This window comes from Mercenaria mercenaria, chromosome 5 (assembly GCF_021730395.1).
Source record: "Mercenaria mercenaria strain notata chromosome 5, MADL_Memer_1, whole genome shotgun sequence".
Lineage (NCBI taxonomy): Eukaryota > Metazoa > Mollusca > Bivalvia > Venerida > Veneridae > Mercenaria > Mercenaria mercenaria.
In genome coordinates, this window is record NC_069365.1 from 12,468,173 (window position 1) to 12,492,247 (window position 24,075).

The 24,075-nt window shown below is 36.2% G+C and overlaps 1 protein-coding gene across 2 annotated transcripts in view; it reads right to left on the reverse strand.

Annotated features, from left to right (window-relative positions):
• LOC123556470 (phosphoribosylformylglycinamidine synthase-like) overlaps positions 1–24,075 on the reverse strand; it is a 141,979-nt gene that overhangs the window by 32,591 nt on the left and 85,313 nt on the right. For both annotated transcript variants that reach the window (XM_045347215.2, XM_053542692.1), the window contains exons 9-12: positions 6,372–6,632; positions 3,797–4,027; positions 2,435–2,658; positions 323–640 (exon numbers count right to left, since the gene is read on the reverse strand). In XM_045347215.2, the coding sequence (XP_045203150.2) occupies positions 323–640; positions 2,435–2,658; positions 3,797–4,027; positions 6,372–6,632 (1,034 nt within the window). The remainder of the gene's footprint in view (positions 1–322; positions 641–2,434; positions 2,659–3,796; positions 4,028–6,371; positions 6,633–24,075) is intronic.

The following is a 24,075-nucleotide window of genomic DNA, read 5'->3' on the forward strand; positions in this document are numbered from 1 at the left end:
TATAGTAACAAAAAAAACAAAGTCCCATAACTCTGCAAATTTGTGACAGGTGAGCTAAAAATGACAAAGACTTCTGTTGAGTCTGAAAGCATTCTGCCAAAGCGTCACTGAGAAACTTGTGGACACTTGATGAATAGGAGACAACATTAGCTAAAATTTTTGAAAATTTTCAAATGTAGATACAGTGCAAGTATTTGCAATTTTGTGACACAGAAAAGCAAAATTTTGTGACACAGAAAGTATTTGCTCATCATCCAAAAATGTCATTAGCTACAACGTAAATACTTTCAAAACTAAGTGCTGTATCAATGGTAAATCATACCTTCTGAGGCATTTTACCAAGAACATGTTCAAGTTTCAAATCTACAGGGTATCTTCTGTGATCCCCACTTTCATCTACATCTCTTGTGCCATTGGCTGCTCCATTTATCACATGACCATCTGAAGGAATACCATTGATTGTTTCACTTGTCACATGACCATTAGTAGTCTGTTGATTGGCTCTGTTATTGTCATGCCCATTCATGTCACCATTAAGTTCTAAAGATGTACCATTATCCAATTTCTGCTTTTTAACAGCACTGCCTGTTTCTTCTGTACATTTCTTCTTTGTTTGTCTTTTAAAGTCTTCTAAACAGATCTGAAACAAACAGTACAATTAGAGCAACTATAAAGGCGTAAAGTGTAAGTTTTCATCATAAATTAGTAAAGTATTTGTATATGAAGTCATTATGCACACCAAGTTTGAGATCTAGAAGAGCATATAGGTGATACATATATGTGTGTGTGTTCGGGTTTAACGTCTTTTTCAACGATATATCATGCTAAATCCATCAGCAGAAAACTGCAAAAGCAAGTTTTCAAATAATTATTCAGAATGTCTTAATAAAGCTTTCTGAAAAGATATACTAAAACCCAAATTTCATACTTGAAAATATGAACAATTACTACAGATAGCTTAAGTAAACATAAAATTAACGTGTTTATGTATTATTTCATTGCAATTAATTACAAATCAAAATTCTATTATGGCAATGATAACAAATTGCATGCAAAACTTGAACCAAATCTTCTAAGTGAAATAAGGGCCATAATCAAAATTAATTTCAACAAGGAGTTCTCTAACTTGGGTATGTAAGTATGTTGATGACTTGTATGAAGTTTCAATTGTTACTGAAATACAGCTTGATAGTTGCGCTCAAAACTAACAAATTTTCTAAGTTGTAAAAGGGCCATATATTTCATTCATATCTTACTTAGTTATTTCAGTAGGTCTGGTGACTGGGAAGCATGTGAAGTTTCAATCCAATATATGAGCCGTGCCATGGGAAAACCAACATAGTGGCTTTGCAAGCAGCATGGATCCAGACCAGCCTGCGCATCTGCGCAGTCTGGTCAGGATCCATGCTGTTTGCTAACGGTTTCTCTAATTTCTATAGGCTTTGAAAGCGAACAGCATGGATCCTGACCAGACTGCGCAGATGCGCAGGCTGGTCTGGATCCATGTTGGTTGCAAAGCCACAATGTTGGTTTTCCCATGGCACGGCTCATATACAGTTGTTACTGAGATACAGCTTGATAGATGCATACACAACTAAAGCTGAATTTTCGAAGTTAGAAATGGACAATAATTTGTATAAATTCAATCAAGAGTTAACTTGATAATTTCATGTTTGATTACTAGAAACTATAACTTTGTGAGAAATTTCAATCCAATACATGCAGTAGTTACTGAATGAGATGAGTTTTTATTTCTTTTGATTTAGTGTCATTTTTCACCAGTACTTCAGTTGTGTAACTGTAGGCAGTTAATCTAACCACTGTTCCTTTATTCTGTACCAGCACTCTGTACCAGAACTAACCTGTTCTCCACTTCTTAATGTGAATCAGAGGTGGAGGAACAAACAACATCAAACAAAGAGTGTTTTATCAATTGTTACAGAGAACATATGCCTAGCCCAGGAATCAAACTCACAACCCCATGATTCGTAGATCTGCACTCTCCTTAAACATGCTATGGAGATATGAACTTGCATGCAAAACTTTAAACAAAATTTCCATCATACAAAGTTATGTATAGGAGACATATCTGTTGTTTCTGGAATCAGTTGTCTTTTTAAGTTAATGGAAATTACAGACTGTACATCTTTTCATTTTTAATTTGTAATTGATCTTCACAATGATTAATGTTAATTAATAAATTACTAAGATTTATGTCTTACATACGGATATAGTAAGGGTCACACAACTACCCTTGTTATTACATGGTAACACTCACATTTAAATGCAGGTAAATGTTCATGATTTAACTGATTTTGATAAGTGAAAATTAGTAAAACTGAAGTCAACACAAATATTTCCCAATTTTAGTCTTTTCAAATTTACACTGCAAAGATTCTTTCATAGTATGTTCCAAAATAGAATGGTTCCTTACCTTACCATCTCCTGTCACAGTACCAACACATGAGACCGGGCACCTTTCCCTCTGTCCAACCTTTTCCAGTAATGGAATATGCTCCCGTGCCAGCAGTATGGCATTCGTTTCCTGATATTCTGCTCCCCACAGCTCTAGGATACTGATGGTTGGATCCCCAAGCTGGAAGTCTGAGGCTCGGATTATGGCACCAGCTGGCTCAACTATCTCCTTCAATACATTACCTAGCAAGTACACATCAACAACATTCTATACAAAGATTACCTATGCTAAACTAAGATATAAACTTTTGTACTTATGACCTTTTTCATGTCATTTTCCATAGAAAATTGGAGGCAAAATGTTCATTTTGGAAAGAGCCAGTGATTAGTAACAGACAAATTTGCTAGTCAAATAAATAAATATTAACAAACACAAATGAAGGAGTTGGACACAGAAGTGTCCAAACACAAATAATAACATTACTTCAAAGTTTAAAATGAAAATGACAACAGTTTTCATTTCAACAATAGTTCTAATTACCCTGTAATAAATTACAAATATTTATTAACGTTGTTGGGAAAGAAATCACACAGACGCAATTCCAAGTCATATGACAACTTTCCTGTTTTAATAATACAATGTAATAGCTGGACATAATTTAGGTCATATGGTGACTTTTCCAAGTTCTGGTGGAGGACATAGACACTGGCATCCCTCTGGGCATTGTTTCAGGCACAGGCAAATCCCTGGGTAGAACCACTGACCTTAAAGCCTGCCTGATGGATTCCTCTGTTAAAAGAATTACATGTATAAACCCCAAGCAAGGTTTTGAACCCAAAGCAGTGAGGGACATGTGATTTCATCAGCAAGCATTACCATTCAGCCGGAGACCAAATAAATTATATAAAGGATTTCATGTATTAAAAATGTTTCTATAAAAGAATATAGTAACCCAGAAATCAACAAAAACTCTTCGTTTCATCACATGAACACAATTATAGGTTACATTGCAACTTTTAGCTTTTGATGTTGGAGGTAGATCCAAGGTGTCCTTAAGTGCAGTATTTTGGGCACAAGTAGCCACAGAATTTTTGTAAGCCAGCTGAATGGCTTCCTCACATAGAATTCTTCACTGCAATGAATGTTTCTAACCCACAGCCCTAACAAGACAAAACATGGTAAAATAATGATAAAAACAAAGACTGGCCAATAAAATACTTTGGTTCACAGTTTGACTGGTACAAAACAATGTAAGAGTCAATGACCTCCCCCTTGAGAGGTTTCTAAAAACCAAAACTCAGGCAATCCTGTAAATCTTTTAAAAACATTGGAAAATACAGGAATTGCATCGTAACAACCTATCATAGTGAGGAAACTTACCATTTCCTCCCGCTCCCTGGTCATGAATACTTGCAATAGGATTGTTTTTGCCCATTTCTACACAAGCTCGTATCAAACGATTCAGTTTCTGTTCCATTTCTGCATCTCCACGCTGGACGGCCCCAAAATCTAGCTCCGATTTGTTGTCTCCTTGAACCTGTACGGAAGACGCAGCGCCACCCCCTACACCAATACGATACACTGGACCACCAACTTTTGCAACTTCCATACCTTCAATCATAGAAATTAATACAGAATTGTTGTTCCTGATACAAACTGTAAACTTTAGCATTCAGTCCCATAAAAGTTTACTGTAAGTTGATTCTGTACCTCATACTTTGCTGAACATATGGAAATTTTGAGATAGTATAATGTGGAACAGATACAGGGACATTTCTATCAAATTCTGAAATACAACTTTTGAAAACATTTTGAAAATGAGTCAGTGGATAAGTCAATGAGCAATGCAATCAAGGTTACCTTTTGTGCCATTATATTCTAGGTAGAACTAAGTTTGAGCCATACAATTCAGGCTGAATTTTGAATGCCTAGTCACAAGTGCCTGGATGCCACAAAGTTTAAGAGAAACAGCAGTTATGGGAAGTAGCCAATTAAATATTTCTTCTATCTATTTTAGCTCTATAAACCACTTTATGCAAAGATGCTCCAAAGTTTACTAGCAGTCACATTTTTCTTTTTTCTTTTTGAATGCCTTGCTATCTTTAAATTCTGTATCAATATAATACAGTCATAAATTTGTCCATGTTACAAATCAATGAACTAATAATAAAAGAGAGTTAAGAGGAACAACACATCAAACACCGGGTGTGGTTAACAAATTTAATAAGATCTACCGGTTTCGGTCATATAATGACCTTCATCAGGATAAAATATAAAGAAATTTCTACACTGAAGTATATAAAATGTGGAAGACTTTGATGACAAATTGTTACTATAAATAGATTGGTTCTGGCAACTGTCCAAAAATTGTTGGCATCGGTCCAAATGTAAAAGGAGTCTGTTTTTAGAGACAAGAAGAAATAATTTTAACTTAATTAAATATTCCGTAAACTCTGTTGACACTAATTAATTGTTCATTCTCATTACTGAACATTCCGTACTCGTCCTGGCATAAGGTATCCGTGCTGGAACAGGGTGTTGGTTGGATTGGCGACAAGGGCGATGGTATATTGAATATAAGTGTTCCGATTGGTGGTTCTTCCTCGGACTTCCTGCTAAGTTTAAGTTTCATCTTGGGTGTCATCTTGACATACGGCATTCCAGTTTTTCCCAGCATGATCCTAAATTTAGGTGTCTTCATTAGAGTTTTGTGAGTAGGGTTTTGTAATCTGGGAAAGGTTACCACTTTGTCATGTTTCATCACTGTGACTTTCACAAATTCTTTTTCCTCAAAACCATGTATCCTGGTGGAATGGTGCTTAAGGGTGTCTCTCCTGACATATAATTTCTCACACCATGAGCATTTGTATTTCATGTTGTGGTCTTCATGGGTTTTTTTGTGTTTGTATTTTTGATGTTTAGTTGTGCATTCTTTTCCACAGATTTCACATAGGTATACGTATTCTGGCTTGTCATTGTTTTTCCTTTCTAAATCTTCTAATTTTGTAGCGAAATATATTGGATCTGTCATTGTTGCAAATTAAGACCTTCTGGTGATTTAGTTCTAAGCTTTTTTATCCAAACTTCCTCGGTTCTTAATCGTTTATTGACATCATGTCCTGTTTGTTGGATGATTATGACGTCGATTGCGTTACCGTTATGACCCGCGCTATTAAAGTGGCGGGAAACCGGTTTTACGTCGTTCTGCATTCTAATATCGGCGAGATGTCCATAGAATCTTTCCCTCAGTGTATTGCCTGTTTGGCCAACGTACTGTAACTTACATAGCTTACATGTAATTAAGTAGATCACGCTGACCGTTGTGCATGTATGATGTCCATTAATATTGAACGTTTCTTGAGTTACTGTACTTGTGAAATCTGTAGAGTTAGACATGTGCTTGCAAATTATACAATTTCTGCCACATGTATAGCTGCCCCGTTTAAGTTTATTATGTATTACGTCGGACCTAACCAACATATCTCTTACGTTTTTGGATCTTTGTTGTACGGATAAAATTTTTGTATTATTGATGAAGGTTGTAGAAATATTTGCCCTAAGGATCGGTAAATGTACGTTGAGGATACGTTGTGCTGGTGGGATAAATGGGCTGTATGTGGTAATGAAAGGTATCACATTCCCTTTATCTCTTATCTTATTCTGTTTAGACAGTAAAGTATATCTTAAAGTACATGTTACAAATCAGTACGAGACAAGTGCTCCTAATTGAACAAATGTGGGAGAACCTTTTCAAAAAATGGTGAAAAGTCATTGAAAATAAATGGCACCAACCAGTACAACAGGCTTGATAATGAATGTTCGTAACTGTTATGAGCACAACCTAGTGTCCCTTGAGCTTTGGAATAATAAAAACCTACTTCACCATCAATAACTGCAAGAATTAAATTTTGAATTTTATCCAATTCAATTCATAAACGGCTAGTCTTTGTCTTACCTTTTTCTGCAACTTGTTTATCGACATGTGATCCTTCTAGCTGCCCTATACCAGCACTAAACATGATAGGTTTAATGTACTCTCTTCTGTCACCAGCAGTTACTTCCATTCCAAACGAGCGTGCAAACCCGGCAAGGACCGGCTCTCCAAACTTGTTACCATAGTCTGATGCTCCATTGCTTGCTTCAATAGCTATCTCTAGGGGTGAAGCAAAGTTTGTTGGATACTCATAAGTACTGTCTTCCCATGGCAGCACATAACCTGGAAAGTGTGCAAGCTATATTGTACTGTCCACAACATGAAAGATGAGCTGTCAGATGAGACAGCGTGCCCAATAATTGTCTTTTATTTATTATGTGTAGGCTTAACATAATTCAACATGAACCAAAATAAATTTCAATATGTATACATTGCAAATAAAATGCAGGAAGTGTTTTGGACATGTGGCTAGACCTTGCCATCAAATTCAGGGTTCATACAGACTGAACAAACAAAAATATCAGGACTTTTTAACGAGTTCTGCAGGACATTTTTCTTATTTTCCAGGACGTTTTTTTTTTCAATATTGCTATGAATACTGTTATGAGCAGTGTATTACTTCCATGATGTCTCAAGTTTCAAAAGTTGGCTTTAAAGGTAAGAAACATAATCATCTGGTCTGCAAAGAGAATGTCAGATTTACATTATGATTTCACCTTGAACAGTTTTTAAACCTCACAAAATGGAGTGTACAAAACACTGACAATATTCAGAATTTTATGAATAAAATGATCTGTTCCAAATTTATTGTCATAATATTTTGATGTGGCTAGTGATGCGGAACAACAACATTAACATTTTAAGTCTGAAGCATAGTAGTCCTGGTCTAGTGGTAACATGCTTGACTGTCAATCTAGAGGTCCGGCATTCAAATCCCACTCCAGGCACTTGCAATTTCTGAGATGCTCTTTAGTGTCTCCTGCCTAACTAAGAGGCCAGTACTGGGTCTTCCCAGGAAAGCTGCTTCACATGTATTGGTGCTACACACTGGGCATTTTAAAGAACTAGTATGTCTATAAGCAAAGAGCTAGGCTGAGTAAGTCAGACATGTCTGTATCTAAAGGATTTATCTCTCTCTGTTCTGGTGGTTTCTCTGGATCTGTCCCTCTAGTCAAATCGCTCTGTATCTGTATGGGTAGAGGATGAATTTGGTGTCCTGAGCAGCTGCCTTTGTAAATGAAGTGCCTTTGAATGAGTTTATCATGAAAAGGGTGCTACATATATCTGGTATAATAATATAATTACCGTATTTTCCCGTATTAACGTCCCCGGGGGGCGTTACATTTTCCAAAGAGGGGGCGTTTATTTGAGGTAAAAAAATAAAAAAGAAAATTTTTACAAAACTTAAAAACAAGCTTTTCTGTGTTGTTTAATCCCCCCAAAACGTAATTATTTGGCATCCAATTTAATGCAGTATGTCTTTTATGCATTTAAATACGGTACCTCGTGTATTCCATGTGCGGCTTTTTGACATGCTCGCGACACTACACATTACGTCATGACCTAAACAGCTGCGTACTCCGATAACATTTTCCTAAGTACATGCAGGTAGCTAATAGTGCAATACACAATGTTTGACACGCTGCTGTGCCTGCTTTTAATTTAAAAGTTCTTAAAACTGCCGCAGAAAAGGGTATATCGTAAACACATTGTTGCAAGTTTATTTAAAGTCGACAGGAAGCGTGTGTGCAAGTGGTGTAAAAACAAATCAAAAATGTATTTACCGTTTAATTTTCTGTATGATGATTGGATACGTACCGTACTTAGTACAAATGTTTTGGACTTAGGGTACATGGACTGTTTAAAAGTGTGTTTAATTTTTAATACATTGGACTTTAGTACTGTAAATTACATATTATATGGACATATAAAAATGAGGTAGGTTATTTTTTTCCCCTTCTTGTTGACTTTTTTCCCCTCCAAAATGGGTGGGGGGGGCGTTAATAAGAGGGGGGGGGCACCTTAATTCGGGAAAATACGGTATATAAATCCACTATTTTACTATGTTATTTGTAGTGATAGTGAAAATAAACAAGAGGACCATGATGGTCCTGAATCGCTCACCTCTTCCCACATGACCCAGTTTTGAGTATGATGTCGTTTTTTCTATTATTTGACATAGTGACCTAGTTTTTGAGCTCATGTGACCCAGTTTTGAACTTGACCTAGATATTATCAAGATAAAAATTCTGACCAATTTTCATGAAGATCCATTGAAAAATATGGTCTCTAGAGAGGCCACAAGGTTTTTCTATTATTTGACCTATTGATCTAGTTTTCGAAGGTACGTGACCCTGTTTTGAACTTTACCTAGATATCATCAAGGTGAACATTCTCACTAATTTTCATGTAGATCTCATGAAAAATATGGCCTCTAGAGAGGTCACAAGGTTTTTCTATTTTTATACCTACTGGCCTAGATTTTGACCGCACGTGACCCAGTTTCGAAATTGACCTAGATATCATCAAGGTGAACATTCAGATCAATTTTCATGAAGATCCATTGAAAAATATGGCCTCTAGAGAGGTCAAAAGATTTTAATAATTTTAGACCTACTGACCTAGTTTTTGACCGCAGTTGACCCAGTTTCAAACTTGACCTAGATATCATCAAGATGAACATTCAGACCAACTTTTATACAGATCCCATGAAAAGTATGGCCTCTAGAGAGGTCACAAGGTTTTTTTATTATTTGACCTACTGACCTAGATTTTTAAGGCACGTGACCCAGTTTCAAACTTGACCTAGATATCATCAAGGTGAACATTCTGACCAATTTTTATGGAGATCCATTCAAAAGTATGGCCTCTAGAGAGGTCACAAGGTTTTTCTATTTTTAGACCTACTGACCTAGTTTTTGACCGTACATGACCCTGTTTCGAACTTGACCTAGATATCATCAAGATGAACATTCAGACCAACTTTCATACAGATCCCATGAAAAATATGGCCTTTAGAGAGGTCACAAGGTTTTTCTATTATTTGACCTACTGACCTAGTTTTTGATGGCACGTGACCCACTTTCGAACTTGACCTAGATATCATCAAGATGAACATTCAGACCAACTTTCATACAGATCCCATGAAAAATATGGCCTCTAGAGAGGTCACAAGGTTTTTCTGTTATTTGACCTACTGACCTAGTTTTTGAAGGCATGTGACCCACTTTCGAACTTGACCTAGATATCATCAAGGTGAACATTCTGACCAATTTTCATGAAGATCTCATGAAATATATGGCCTCTAGAGAGGTCACAAGGTTTTTCTATTTTTAGACCTACTGACCTAGTTTTTGACCGCAGGTGACCCAGTTTCGAACTTGACCTAGATATCATCAAGATGAACATTCAGACCAACTTTCATACAGATCCCATGAAAAATATGGCCTTTAGAGAGGTCACAAGGTTTTTCTATTATTTGACCTACTGACCTAGTTTTTGATGGCACATGACCCAGTTTCAAACCTGACCTAGATATCATCAAGGTGAACGTTCTGACCAATTTTCATGAAGATCTTGTGAAATATATGGCTTCTAGAGAGGTCACAAGGTTTTTCTATTTTTAGACCTACTGACCTAGTTTTTGAAGGCACGTGACCCAGTTTCGAACTTGACCTAGATATCATCAAGGTGAACGTTCTGACCAATTTTCATGAAGATCTTGTGAAATATATGGCCTCTAGAGAGGTCACAAGGTTTTTCTATTTTTAGACCTACTGACCTAGTTTTTGATGGCACGTGACCCAGTTTCGAATTTGACCTAGATATCATCAAGATGAACATTCTGACCAACTTTCATAAAGATCCCATGAAAAATGTGACCTCTAGAGTGGTCACAAGCAAAAGTATACGGACGCACGGACGCACTGACGGACGACGGACACCGCGTGATCACAAAAGCTCACCTTGTCACTTTGTGACAGGTGAGCTAAAAAAAGTGCATCAAAACTTAAAGGTACAGTATGTACATAAACTTGGATGCCAGGATGAGTATGTAAGTTGTGAAAGTGCACTGAATAATAGAAATTTTCTTCTGAAATGTTGACATTTCATCTATCTCTGAATATTTTGGTTCCTCCACACATAGTAAAGACCTATGTTAAAATGCGTTAATATACTGTGAGGGTCATTTTTAGTAGCAATATCAAATAAGATGGGTTGTTCTTTGACAAACAAATCCATTCTTTCAATGGTTTGGTTTAATTTGAAAAGGAGTTACATTCTTTACAAGTGATGATGTTAATTCACTAGGAGTTCCACCTTTAAATTGACCATGATGGTTCCACAGTCTTAATTAACAAGGAGTTACATGGTGTTAATTCACTAGGAGTTCCATCCTGATGTTTATTCACTATTGGCTCCACAGTCTTAATTAACAAGGAGTTCCATTCTTTAAGTGTTTTTGTGTAAATTCTCTAGGAGTTCCACTCTTTAAATGTTTTGGTGTAAATTCACTAGGAGTTCCATCCTGATGTTTATTCACTATTGGTTCCACAGTCTTAATTAACAAGGAGTTCCATTCTTTAAATGTTCTGCGGTAAATTCATAAGGAGTTCCATTCTCTTTGCATTATTTTGGTGTTAATTCACTACAGAGTTCCATTCTTTAAAAGTTATGACGTTAATTCATTATTCTAACACAACCAGCAAATAACCTACATACATGTAGAGCAAAATCTATCACGGGTTATTCTGCAATTTACCACTTACGTGCAATGACGTCATCCGATCCAGGTGCGTAGCGCGGTTGTAAACGTAGTTACCATTTTTTTCTAACACTATTGATACTAGTATGTCGTGTTAGAATCGAAATAATAAGTTCCCAAGTGTGATTTATCATAGAATAGCCCGAGGTTTTCGTTCTTATGCAAAACAATATATCACTCAGGCCTACGGCCATCGTGATATATTCTTACGCATAAGAACTCAAAACTCGGGATATTCTATGATGAACCACGTTTGGGAACTTATTGTTTCTTAAGGAGTTCCATTTTTTAATGTTTTGCTGTTTATATACTATGGTTTCCATGATCTTAATTCACCAAAAGACTTTTAAATTCATTATTTAAATTCACTAGAGGTTCCATTCTTCAAATGTTATTGCACTATGGATTTCATTCTTCAAAAGTTTTGTTGTTATTTCACTAGAGGTTAAGGGGACGCATACTTTGAAATTAGAAACAAGAGGACCATGATGGTCCTGAATCGCTCACCTGTCCCAACATGACCCAGTTTTGAACTGAGTATGACGTCGTTTTTTTTCTACTATTTGACATAGTGACCTAGTTTTTGAGCTCATGTGACCCAGTTTTGAATCTGACCTAGATATCATCAAGATGAACATTCAGACCAACTTTCATACAGATCCCATGAAAAATATTGCCTCTAGAGAGGTCACAACGTTTTTTTCATTATTTGACCTGCTGACCTAGTTATTGATGGCATGTGACCCAGTTTCGAACTTGACCTAGATATCATCAAGGTGAACATTCTGACCAACTTTCATGAAGATCCATTCAAAAGTATGGCCTCTAGAGAGGTCACAAGGTTTTTCTATTTTTAGACCTAATGACCTAGTTTTTGACCACAGCTGACCCAGTTTCGAAAATGATCTAGATATCATCAAGATGAACATTCAGACCAACTTTCATGCAGATCCCATGAAAAATATGGCCTCTAGAGAGGTCACAAGGTTTTTCTATTATTTGACCTACTGACCTAGTTTTTGATGGCACATAACCCAGTTTCGAACTTGACCTAGATATAATCAAGGTGAACATTCTGACCAATTTTCATGAAGATCTTGTGAAAAATATGGCTTCTAGAGAGGTCACAAGGTTTTTCTATTTTTAGACCTACTGACCTAGTTTTTAATCACAGTTGACCCAGTTTCGAACTTGGCCTAGATATCATCAAGATGAACATTCAGACCAACCTTCATACAGATCCCATGAAAAATATGGCCTCTAGAGAGGTCACAAGGTTTTTTCATTATTTGACCTACTGACCTAGTTATTGATGGCACGTGAACCAGTTTCGAACTTGACCTAGATATCATCAAGGTGAACATTCTGACCAATTTTCATGAAGATACATTCAAAAGTATGACCTCTAGAGAGGTCACAAGGTTTTTCTATTTTTAGACCTAATGACCTAGTTTTTGACCGCAGCTGACCCAGTTTCGAACTTCATCTAGATATCATCAAGATGAACATTCAGACCAACTTTCATACAGATCCCATGAAAAATATGGCATCTAGAGAGGTTTTTCTATTATTTGACCTACTGACCTAGTTTTTGAAGGCACGTGACCCAGTTTCGAACTTGACCTAGATATCATCAAGGTGAACATTCTGACTAATTTTCATGAAGATCTTGTGAAAAATATGGCCTCTAGAGAGGTCACAAGGTTTTTCTATTTTTAGATCTACTGACCTAGTTTTTGACTGCACGTGACCCAGTTTCGAACTTGACCTAGATATCATCAAGATGAACATTCTGACCAATTTTCATAAAGATCCCATGAAAAATGTGACCTCTAGAGAGGTCACAAGCAAAAGTTTACGCACGGACCCACGCACGGACGACGGACGCTGCGCGATCACAAAAGCTCACACTGTCACTTTGTGACATGTGAGCTAAAAAGTGGGTGGGGTATGATAAAATTTACCTGCAAAAAAGTACAAGATTTTGGTACATGAAATGGATACTGTTTCAACTGTTATAAGTACACAAAGGATTGCTCACTAAAATAACAAGAGGACCATGATGGTCCTGAATCGCTCACCTCCTCATGACCAAGTTTTGAGTATGACGTCGTTTTTTTCTATTATTTGACATAGTGACCTAGTTTTTGAGCTCATGTGACCCAGTTTTGAACTTGACCTAGATATTATCAAGATAAAAATTCTGACCAATTTTCATGAAGATCCATTGAAAAATATGGTCTCTAGAGAGGTCACAAGGTTTTTCTATTATTTGACCAATGGACCTAGTTTTCGAAGGTACGTGACCCTGTTTTGAACTTTTCCTAGATATCATCAAGGTGAACATTCTCACTAATTTTCATGAAGATCTCATGAAAAATATGGCCTCTAGAGAGGTCACAAGGTTTTTCTATTTTTACACCTACTGACCTAGATTTTGACCGCACATGACCCAGTTTCGAAACTGATCTAGATATCATCAAGGTGAACATTCAGATCAATTTTCATGAAGATCCATTGAAAAATATGGCCTCTAGAGAGGTCAAAAGATTTAAATAATTTTAGGCCTACTGACCTAGTTTTTGACCGCAGTTGACCCAGTTTCAAACTTGACCTAGATAACATCAAGATGAACATTCAAACCAACTTTCATACAGATCCCATGAAAAGTATGGCCTCTAGAGAAGTCATAAGGTTTTTTTTATTATTTGACCTTCTGACCTAGTTTTTTATGGCACGTGACCCAGTTTCAAACTTGACCTAGATGTCATCAAGGTGAACATTCTGACCAATTTTTATGGAGATCCATTCACAAGTATGGCCTCTAGAGAGGTCACAAGGTTTTTCTATTTTTAGACCTACTGACCTAGTTTTTGATCGCACATGACCCTGTTTCGAACTTGACCTAGATATCATCAAGATGAACATTCAGACCAATTTTCATACAGATCCAATGAAAAATATGGCCTTTAGAGAGGTCACAAGGTTTTTCTATTATTTGACCTACTGACCTAGTTTTTGATGGCACGTGACCCACTTTCGAACTTGACCTAGATATCATCAAGATGAACATTCAGATTAACTTTCATACAGATCCCATGAAAAATATGGCCTCTAGAGAGGTCACAAGGTTTTTCTATTATTTGACCTACTGACCTAGTTTTTGATGGCACGTGACCAACTTTCGAACTTGACCTAGATATCATCAAGGTGAACGTTCTGACCAATTTTCATGAAGATGTCATGAAATATATGGCCTCTAGAGAAGTCACAAGGTTTTTCTATTTTTATACCTACTGACCTAGATTTTGACAGCACGTGACCCAGTTTCAAAACTGACCTAGATATCATCAAGGTGAACATTCAGATCAATTTTCATGAAGATCCATTGAAAAATATGGCCTCTAGAGAGGTCACAATGTTTTTCTATTATTTGACCTACTGACCTAGTTTTTGAAGGCACGTGACCGAGTTTCGAACTTGACCTAGATATCATCAAGGTGAACGTTCTGACCAATTTTCATGAAGATCTTGTGAAATATATGGCCTCTAGAGAGGTCACAAAGTTTTTCTATTTTTAGACCTACTGACCTAGTTTTTGATGGCACGTGACCCAGTTTCGAACTTGACCTAGATATCATCAAGGTGAACATTCTGACCAATTTTCATGAAGATCTTGTGAAATATATGGCCTCTAGAGAGGTCACAAGGTTTTTCTATTTTTAGACCTACTGACCTAGTTTTTGACCGCACATGACCCAGTTTCGAACTTGACCTAGATATCATCAAGATGAACATTCTGACCAACTTTCATAAAGATCCCATGAAAAATGTGACCTCTAGAGTGGTCACAAGCAAAAGTTTACGGACGCACGCACGCACGAACGGACAGACGACGGACACCGCGCGATCACTAAAGCTCACCTTGTCACTTTGTGACAGGTGAGCTAAAAATGAGAAAAACTGAAACAAAAAAGTTATTGTTGAATTACATAAGACTTGTTGTGTACATTCAAAGTCAACAACTAATACTTTTTTGTGCGAAAATAATAGTGCTTCACCTTGTCCAAACATTTATCAATGTCCTACAGATTCTAATTTAAAGAAAGAATGTGAAATAAGTTCACTGTCTTGCTTTTCATTTCGCATATGTAAGCTAAAACACATTATTTAGTTTGTTTACAAAGTAGTGCATAAGAAAAGATACGGTGGTCAAGGAATGCCACATTCCAAAACTTAAAGAGTATATTCCCCTTAATACATTAAACATTTATCGTTACAGAAGTCTAGTGGCTTAAAATAAGGGCCTAGAAATGTTGCCATTATTAATTTTTAACTTGGTATTCATGAACTACAATGCATTTAAATATCAAAACACATTCAACAAAATTTTGAAAATGTATTGTCTTAAAAATCCCTAAAATAAGGTATGGAATTTGGTTGAGAGGTCCAATCAATGTGTATATGTGCAAAAGTAACATTCTAATCTTGTTCACAAAACTTACTAATACATAGCAGGAATGTCAATGATCAAAACTGGACGAATATACAGTTATCCTCACTTTAATGTCATTTATAATTTGTCCTTGAATTCTCCACCATACTTTTCATAACTCTGTTTGCACGAGTTGCACGAGAATGCTGTCATTCACGTAAAAAAACGGGGTCAAATAAGTTGTAAATGCAATATCATCTAAACGTAATTAATGGATTGAAGCTGTTCAAGATAAACTTTAACTCATAACGTAACGAACATGTATAATGTTGTAACAACAATATACTTACACTGATTTAAGTAGCAATCGGTTTATAAGTGACTTTATTGATTCATTTTGTGTTTTGTTATTGTTGTCAAAAAGGGGAAAAAGTATAACGGAAGTGCCTCACAACTGAAGCGGAAACCAGTTTGATGCGCAAAGTAGTCCACTGTAAGTAATATTTTTTGATAAATGTCCACAGAAATTAATAATTTTCTAATATGAAAGACGAATATCTGAATAGGATTCATTATTTGATAAGAAATTATAATCATCGGCATGTTTTTTTTAAATCGTACACGTGCTGACACCTAAGTTGTGTCCCGTTGTTTATTAGAGTTACCTTTCGTCCGGCGCAGTAATACATTTGCAGTGAATCGCCGAGAAGTCGTGGGAAAATTAAAAACCATGTAAATAAACTAAAATTAATCACCTTTTCAAGATGAATTTCAAGTGATCGACATTATGCATTTAACCCGCCTGACCTGTGTAGCATCTTAGATATCTGATCTAAGGTATTCATTGTGTAGAATGTCATGTTATGCCCTTGCAATGCTAATCCCACTCTGATTTTTTTGTTTACATTTTTTATCAATGAGAAATATGGCGTCCATCCCGAGCTGAAATAACGTGGCGTTAAATTTTTACATGTTTAAGCAAACCTGGTGTGTTAGAAAGAAAATTTCATCCCTTCAACATTATTTGGAACACTGTTATTGTAAAAAACTGTTTTTTCCTTATACAAAAGCTTGATATTTTGTGTTGAATGTACTTTCACAAAGACCTCTGTTTTCCTATTACATTCATAGTACCGCATCCTTATCCACAAAGTACTGAATATTACAGGTGTCCATCAGTATTATATCTGTTTAGGAATATGTTTTTTATTTTCCCACCATCGATTTCTTGAATATGCACCCCTTCCGCATTTCTGTATGAACTGTGAATGTAGCAATATGCGTCCCCTTAACTCCATATAAGTATACAGAGTGCCTTGCTGATGAACTGAGAAGTTTATAGTCAAAATGCATGCATTATCCACATGTTGTCCACCTTGACTACTTTATGTACACTTTTCAATACTTTGTCTTATCATGACTCAGAATGGATACATATTTTCCTTTATATTTCATTATCAGTATTCAAACAAGCAATAACTTTATAGCTTTTTTTTTCCATCTTGCAAATATCATCAAGGTCTTATCTCATGTTTGCTATTTTGCCTTCAATATTTTAGATAAGACCACAGAAACAAGAAGACCATGATGGTCCTGAATCGCTCACCTGTCCCAACATGACCCAGTTTTGAACTGAGTATGACGTCGTTTTTTTTCTATTATTTGACATAGTGACCTAGTTTTTGAGCTCATGTGACCCAGTTTTGAACCTGACCTAGATATCATCAAGATGAACATTCAGACCAACTTTCATACAGATCCCATGAAAAATATGGCCTTTAGAGAGGTCACAAGGTTTTTTCATTATTTGACCTACTGACCTAGTTATTGATGGCACGTGACCCAGTTTCAAACTTGACCTAGATATCATCAAGATGAACATTCTGACCAATTTTCATGAAGATCCATTCAAAAGTATGGCCTCTAGAGAGGTCACAAGCTTTTTCTATTTTTAGACCTAATGACCTAGTTTTTGACCGCAGCTGACCCAGATTCGAAACTGATCTAGATATCATCAAGATGAACATTCAGACCAACTTTCATACAGATCCCATGAAAAATATGGCCTCTAGAGAGGTCACAAGGTTTTTCTATTATTTGACCTACTGACCTAGTTTTTGATGGCACATGACCCAGTTTCAAACTTGACCTAGATATCATCAACGTGAACATTCTGACCAATTTTCATGAAGATCTTGTGAAAAATATGGCCTCTAGAGAGGTCACAAGGTTTTTCTATTTTTAGACCTACTGACCTAGTTTTTAACCACAGTTGACCCAGTTTCGAACTTGGCCTACATATCATCAAGATGAACATTCAGACCAATCTTCATACAGTTCCCATGATAAATATGGCTTCTAGAGAGGTCACAAGGTTTTTTTATTATTTGACCTACTGACCTAGTTATTGATGACATGTGACCCAGTTTCAAACTTGACCTAGATATCATCAAGGTGAACATTTTTGACTAATTTTCATGAAGATCCATTCAAAAGTATGACCTCTAGAGAGGTCACAAGGTTTTTCTATTTTTAGACCTAATGACCTAGTTTTTGACCGCAGTTGACCCAGTTTCGAATTTGACCTAGATATCATCAAGATGAACATTCACACCAACTTTCATACAGATCCCATGAAAAATATGGCCTCTAGAGAGGTCACAAGGTTTTTCTATTATTTGACCTACTGACCTAGTTTTTGATGGCACGTGACCCAGTTTCGAACTTGACCTAGATATCATCAAGATGAACATTCTGACCAATTTTCATGAAGATCTTGTGAAAAATGTGGCCTCTAGAGAGGTCACAAGGTTTTTCTATTTTTAGACCTACTGACCTAGTTTTTGACCGCACGTGACCCAGTTTCGAACTTGACCTAGATATCATCAAGTGACCATTCTGACCAACTTTCATAAAGATCCCATGAAAAATGTGACCTCTAGAGAGGTCACAAGCAAAAGTTTACGCACGGACGCACGACGGACGCTGCGCGATCACAAAAGCTCACACTGTCACTTTGTGACATGTGAGCTAACAAAAAATAAGTTTTAAAAATAAATACCTATAACAAGACATCAAATTTTTTAATTTTGGAGTGTTAGGTTTTTTCTCACAGTTTTTGTTGTGTTGGTTACTATCAAGAGATGTATTGGTGCACTGACAATAAACTGTTTTCTACAATGTAGAATTAAACCCTGATTTTTTCAAAACTTCAGATATACTTAGAACAATCAGCAAATAAAAAAAGATTAGACTGCATGCTTCATTTTTTGCTAGACTGATTTGAAAATTTTGGCCTTCACACAAGTCTGGTAACATTTACATTGCAATTTTTCTACAATGAAGATTTTAATGAAACTTCTCGAAGTTGTAAATAAACAAATAATCTCTAATACTGTGAAATAAAATGTGTAGGTATGTCGCTTTTTTTTTTTTTTAGATATTTGCCCATGATTAAAGGGATCTGCACATTACATGCCGACTTTGAAACATTATTTGAAATTATTTAACATACAAAATGTTTTCATATCATATCTTATCATTAGAATGATAGTAAAATTGCCATTTTAATCAATTTACTCACGGGTTGCCATTAATTCATAAAACAATTTTCTTTTCCATATACAGAGTCAAGGTTTTATTTTATGTTATCCAGATAAATGACATTAAGCCATCATTTACAGCTTATCAAACATGCAGAACTACATTAACAACAATGTCTCTAAATGCCAAAAACTGATTCAAAAGGAATTAACTTCTAGCACATCTAACCTACCCACTCCAAAGAATTTAAATTAAGAAATTATCACCAATACTATATAAGGAAAATTAAAACTCAGTCTATTTCAATTTTTTTCTCTAAATTAACTTTTTACTTGCTACAACTGCAATAAAGCTTTTACTTTAAAGCTGAATATTTCTAACAATAGTTCATAGTTCTAGTTCAATAGTTCATATACACTGCTTCCCTTAGTTATTTCACATGTGACTTGCAACTAAAGCATCATTTTCTGAAAACTGATGCTATACTTATAACTTACTTGAGAAGACTAGCCCTGACAAAGTTGACAAATTGCACAACTTTGTCCATTAAGATTTCTCTGTAAAGAACAGACATAAAGGAGTGTTATTTTGCCCAAAATGCACTAACTGTATTTTGTTACACTGCAAACCAAATACATAATGTATAACCTAAAAGCGTTGTCAGTTAAGTGATATATCACAAAATATGAAACCTTAACAGAAAATGAGAAATCGGCAATTATTCCAGTTTCAGTTCCCTGTCTTGTGACCAGTTTAGAAAACTGACTGTGCTTACAAATAAAAAAGAATAACGTAAGAGTTTATTTTGGCATGACAAATATTAAAACAAAATATTGTTAATATGTTATTCTAGTTCAAAGTTCAGTCAGCCTACCTCAAAGAAATGTTCACTTGTATCTCCAAGGTTAATACAACTTGTTAATATTAAGCTCAATTAAGAATAATTACATGCTATTTTTTTAGTGTTTAGATGAGTATAAACCACACTTGGACACTCGCAAATCCATGAATCAAGCTAGTAATTCTTGGATGGTTTGCAAAATGTTTCAATGTATAGAGGACCACTACACAATACTACATGCCAAATTTCTTAGCTTTAGGCCTTGAGGTTTTAGACAAGAAGATTTTTGAAGTTTTTTTCTATTAAGGCTATGTTTAACAAGTGAACCCCAGGGTAGGACCAATTTTGATCCCAGTGGCAAGATCTGAACATACCAATATATAGCACAATTCATTTGAACTGGATGAAAACTGTAGCTGAGTACATAAGAAGGTGTGACAGTCAGACAGATGAACAGTCAAAACACTACATGCCCAAAGTGTATGAAAAATATCAATTACCGAACCAAAATAATAATTAAACACAGCAACAAGTTAATCAATTACTGCTTCAGTCACCAACTGCAGGATTACATGTCAGTTTCTGACAGAAAACAATTTGGGGAGTTTTCTAGGTCAATTACAGGTACAAAGTAAAAATTACTACAAGAATCTTTTCTAAAACACATCTTTGTAAAATCTCTGTTTGACCATAAACATCTGATCTTGAATATATCTCATACAAGAGGGTCATGATGACCCTGGATTGCTCACCAGAGTAATATGAGCTACATGTTTCAAATGTCAAACTGATGATTTTTAGAATTTTTTTGGAAGATTTTCTGATGTACAATCAAGTAACCCCTGGGGCGGGGCCAAGTTTACCCCGGGGGTCATGAATGGAACAAGTTTGCAGAAGTCTACTAGGCAATGTAACATATCAAATATCTAAGATCTAGGCCTTCTGGTTTATTTTTAGCAAATTTATGAAGACTTCCCTATATACAATCAAGTAACCCCTGGGGCTGAGTAAATTTGACCCTGGGGGGTCCAGATTTGAAATTTTTTTGTAGAAGTCTACTAGGCAATATTACACGTCAAATATCTAAGATCTAGGCCTTCTGGTTTATTTTTAGAAAATTTTTGAAGATTTTCCTATGTAAAATCAAGTGACCCCGGGGGGGGTCAATTTGACCCCAGGGGTCATGATTTGAAATTTTTTTGTAGAAGTCTACTAGGCAATGCTACAGGTCAAATATCTAAGATCTAGGCCTTTTGGTTTATTTTTAGAAAATTTTCCTATGTAAAATCAAGTGACCCCTGGGACGGGGTCAATTTTGACCCCGGGGGGTCATGATTTCAACAGATTTTGTAGAGGTCCACTAGGCAATGCTACACGTGAAATACCTAAGCTGTAGGCCTTCTAGTTTATTTTTAGAAAAATTTTGAAGATTTTCCTATGTAAAATCAAGTGACCCCTGGACCGGGGGTCAATTTTGACCCCGGGGGTCATGATTTAAAAAAATTTTATAGAGGTACATTAGGCAATGCTACAGGTCAAATATCTAAGCTGTAGGCCTTCTGGTTTATTTTTAGAAAAATTTGAAGATTTTTCTATGTACAATCAAGTAACCCCATTGGGCGGGGTCAATTTGATCCCCAAGGTCATGATTTGAACAAATTTTGTAGAAGTCTGGGGCGGGGTCAATTTTGACCCTGGCGGACATGATTTGAATAAATTTTGTAGAGGTCGACTAGGCAATGCTACACGTGAAATATCTAAGCTCTAGGCCTTCTGTTTATTTTTAGAAATTTTTTGAAGATTTTCCTATGTAAAATCAAGTGACCCCTGGGGCGGGGTCAATTTTGACCCCGGGGTCATGATTTGAACAATTTTAGTAGAGGTCCTCTAGGCAATGCTACAAGTCAAATATCTAAGCTCTAGGGCTTCTGGTTTTTGAGAAGAAGATTTTTTAAGATTTTCCTATGTAAAATCAAGTGACCCCTAGGGTGGGGTTAATTTTGACCCCGGGGTCATGATTTGAACAAATTTGGTAGAGGTCCACTAGGCAATGCTTCACACCAAATATCTAAGCTCTAGGGCTTCTGGTTTTTGAGAAGAAGATTTTCCTTTCTGTTGCCATGGCAACCCGAGTTCTGCATGGAATTCAATTCTTTGAATAATTTTTAAAGAAGACCATCCAAGGAACATCCCTGTGAAGTTTCATCAAAATTGGCCTGTTGGTTTAGGAGGAGATCTTGTTTAAAGGAAAGTGTGGACGGACGGACGACGGACGGACGCCGGACGGTGAGTGATCACAATAGCTCACCCTGAGCACTTTGTGCTCTGGTGAGCTAAAAACACATAATATCAAGCATTTCATCAGGAGAAGATGTTATTCTTAGCTTTGCATGCCCCTAAAAATAACCAACCCTTTGAACAAACTTGAGAGGACATTACAAGATTGCCTGTTTGGTAATATTCATAAGTGGTTAATCAGAAGAAGTTTATGAAAAGTTTAAGTATTTTCAGCTCTGACAGTCCCTAAAAGGAGGCAAGTGGAACTATTTGAAGACATTACAAGGATTGTACAGACCAAGTTTCTTGATGATCCATCAGGTGATTTGTGAGAAGTTGTTTAAAGGTTTTTCTATTTTTAGCTCTGGCTGTCCCTGAAAAAGAGCCTAGCAGAAAAAACTGAATAAATTTGGGAGGGAATCTTACAAGGATGCTACAAAGTTTGGTGGAGATCCATGAAATTGTTCATGAGAAAATATCATAGCTTTTTTTCTATTTTTAGCTCTGGTGACCCCTAAACAGGTCAAGTGAACCATTAGGATGCTACAGACTAAGTTTGTTGGTGGAGATCATCAAATGATTAAAGAGGAGAAACTGTTTAAAGAGTTACCTAATTTTAGCTCTGCCCAGTCTGGCAATGCCTAAACTGTGAAGAGTGGAACTATTTGAATAAATTTAAGAGAGGATCTTACAAGGATGCTACAGAGCAAGTTAAGCAAAGATACATCCAGTGGTTCGTGGAAAGACGTCATTTTAGTCTAGTGGTAACACACTTGACTGTCCAATAAGAGGTCCTAACTTCAAACTCGTCCAGGCACTGGAAATTTCTGGGATACTCTTGAGTGTCTCCCATCTAACTAAGCGGGCAGTACTCTTAGGAAAGACAGCTTTGTGTGTATCAGTGCTACACATTCAGCACATTAAAGAATCAGATTGTCTATTCTCAAAGAGCTAGGCTAAGTTAGTCAGACATGCCTTTATCTATCAGCTTTCTCTCTCTTTGCTGGGGGCTTTCTCTTGCTCTGTCCCTCTGGTAAGATCACACTGTGTCTGTACTGCTAGAGAATTAATTTGGCGCCCTGAGTGTAGAGACCGTACCATTGCTCTTCGCATTCTTCAATTTTTCAAAAAAAGTGTTTTTTACAAGAACACCGGTTACGATTAAAAATGTAAACAACAGACTCTGTCTATAAATTATTTGAATGAATGAATGATTGTCGATCTTAGTCATAATACTGATTGACAGTGAATGCTAATGACTCCATGTGTTGCAGAAAGGTAATTAGTTTGTAACTGTAATTTCCTATCAATTGATATCCTCTAGAAACTGGTAAAGTAATTGCTTATATTTGGACAAAGCCCACAGTCTTTGCCATTCGCCAGCTGCAAAAAAGGCAAATATATAAGATTCAGTGTAAGTTATATTTCACTGGTCCTACCAGTTAGTAAGTTCATACTCTAAAAAAAACACGTCAGAGAAATTTGGGCAGTTTTGACCAATTAAAACGTTTACAGCAATAGACTATATTTTTTCTTTACACAAAAATTGCCATTAGGTAACAAAGCGAATATGCCGATAATCCGGAGTAGGCCGATTGTGTTATTGTCACAAAACTGTTCCAGTTCACGTAATGTAATCGGTGCACTTAAACTGCCTAGCTATGGCTACTGCTGTTACAGGGAAGTGGTAGAGTGTCTGCCTTAGGTGTTAGAGGTCCTGGGTTCGAGTCCCAGTTACAGCTTAACAATTTTCATTCTGCTACAGCATCTTTTTGCTGTTAAAGGACTGTTCCAGTTGTTCTATATTTTTAGCAAACAGTACTCATAAATCATTATTTAGAAATCCAGATCACAGTTGAATGTT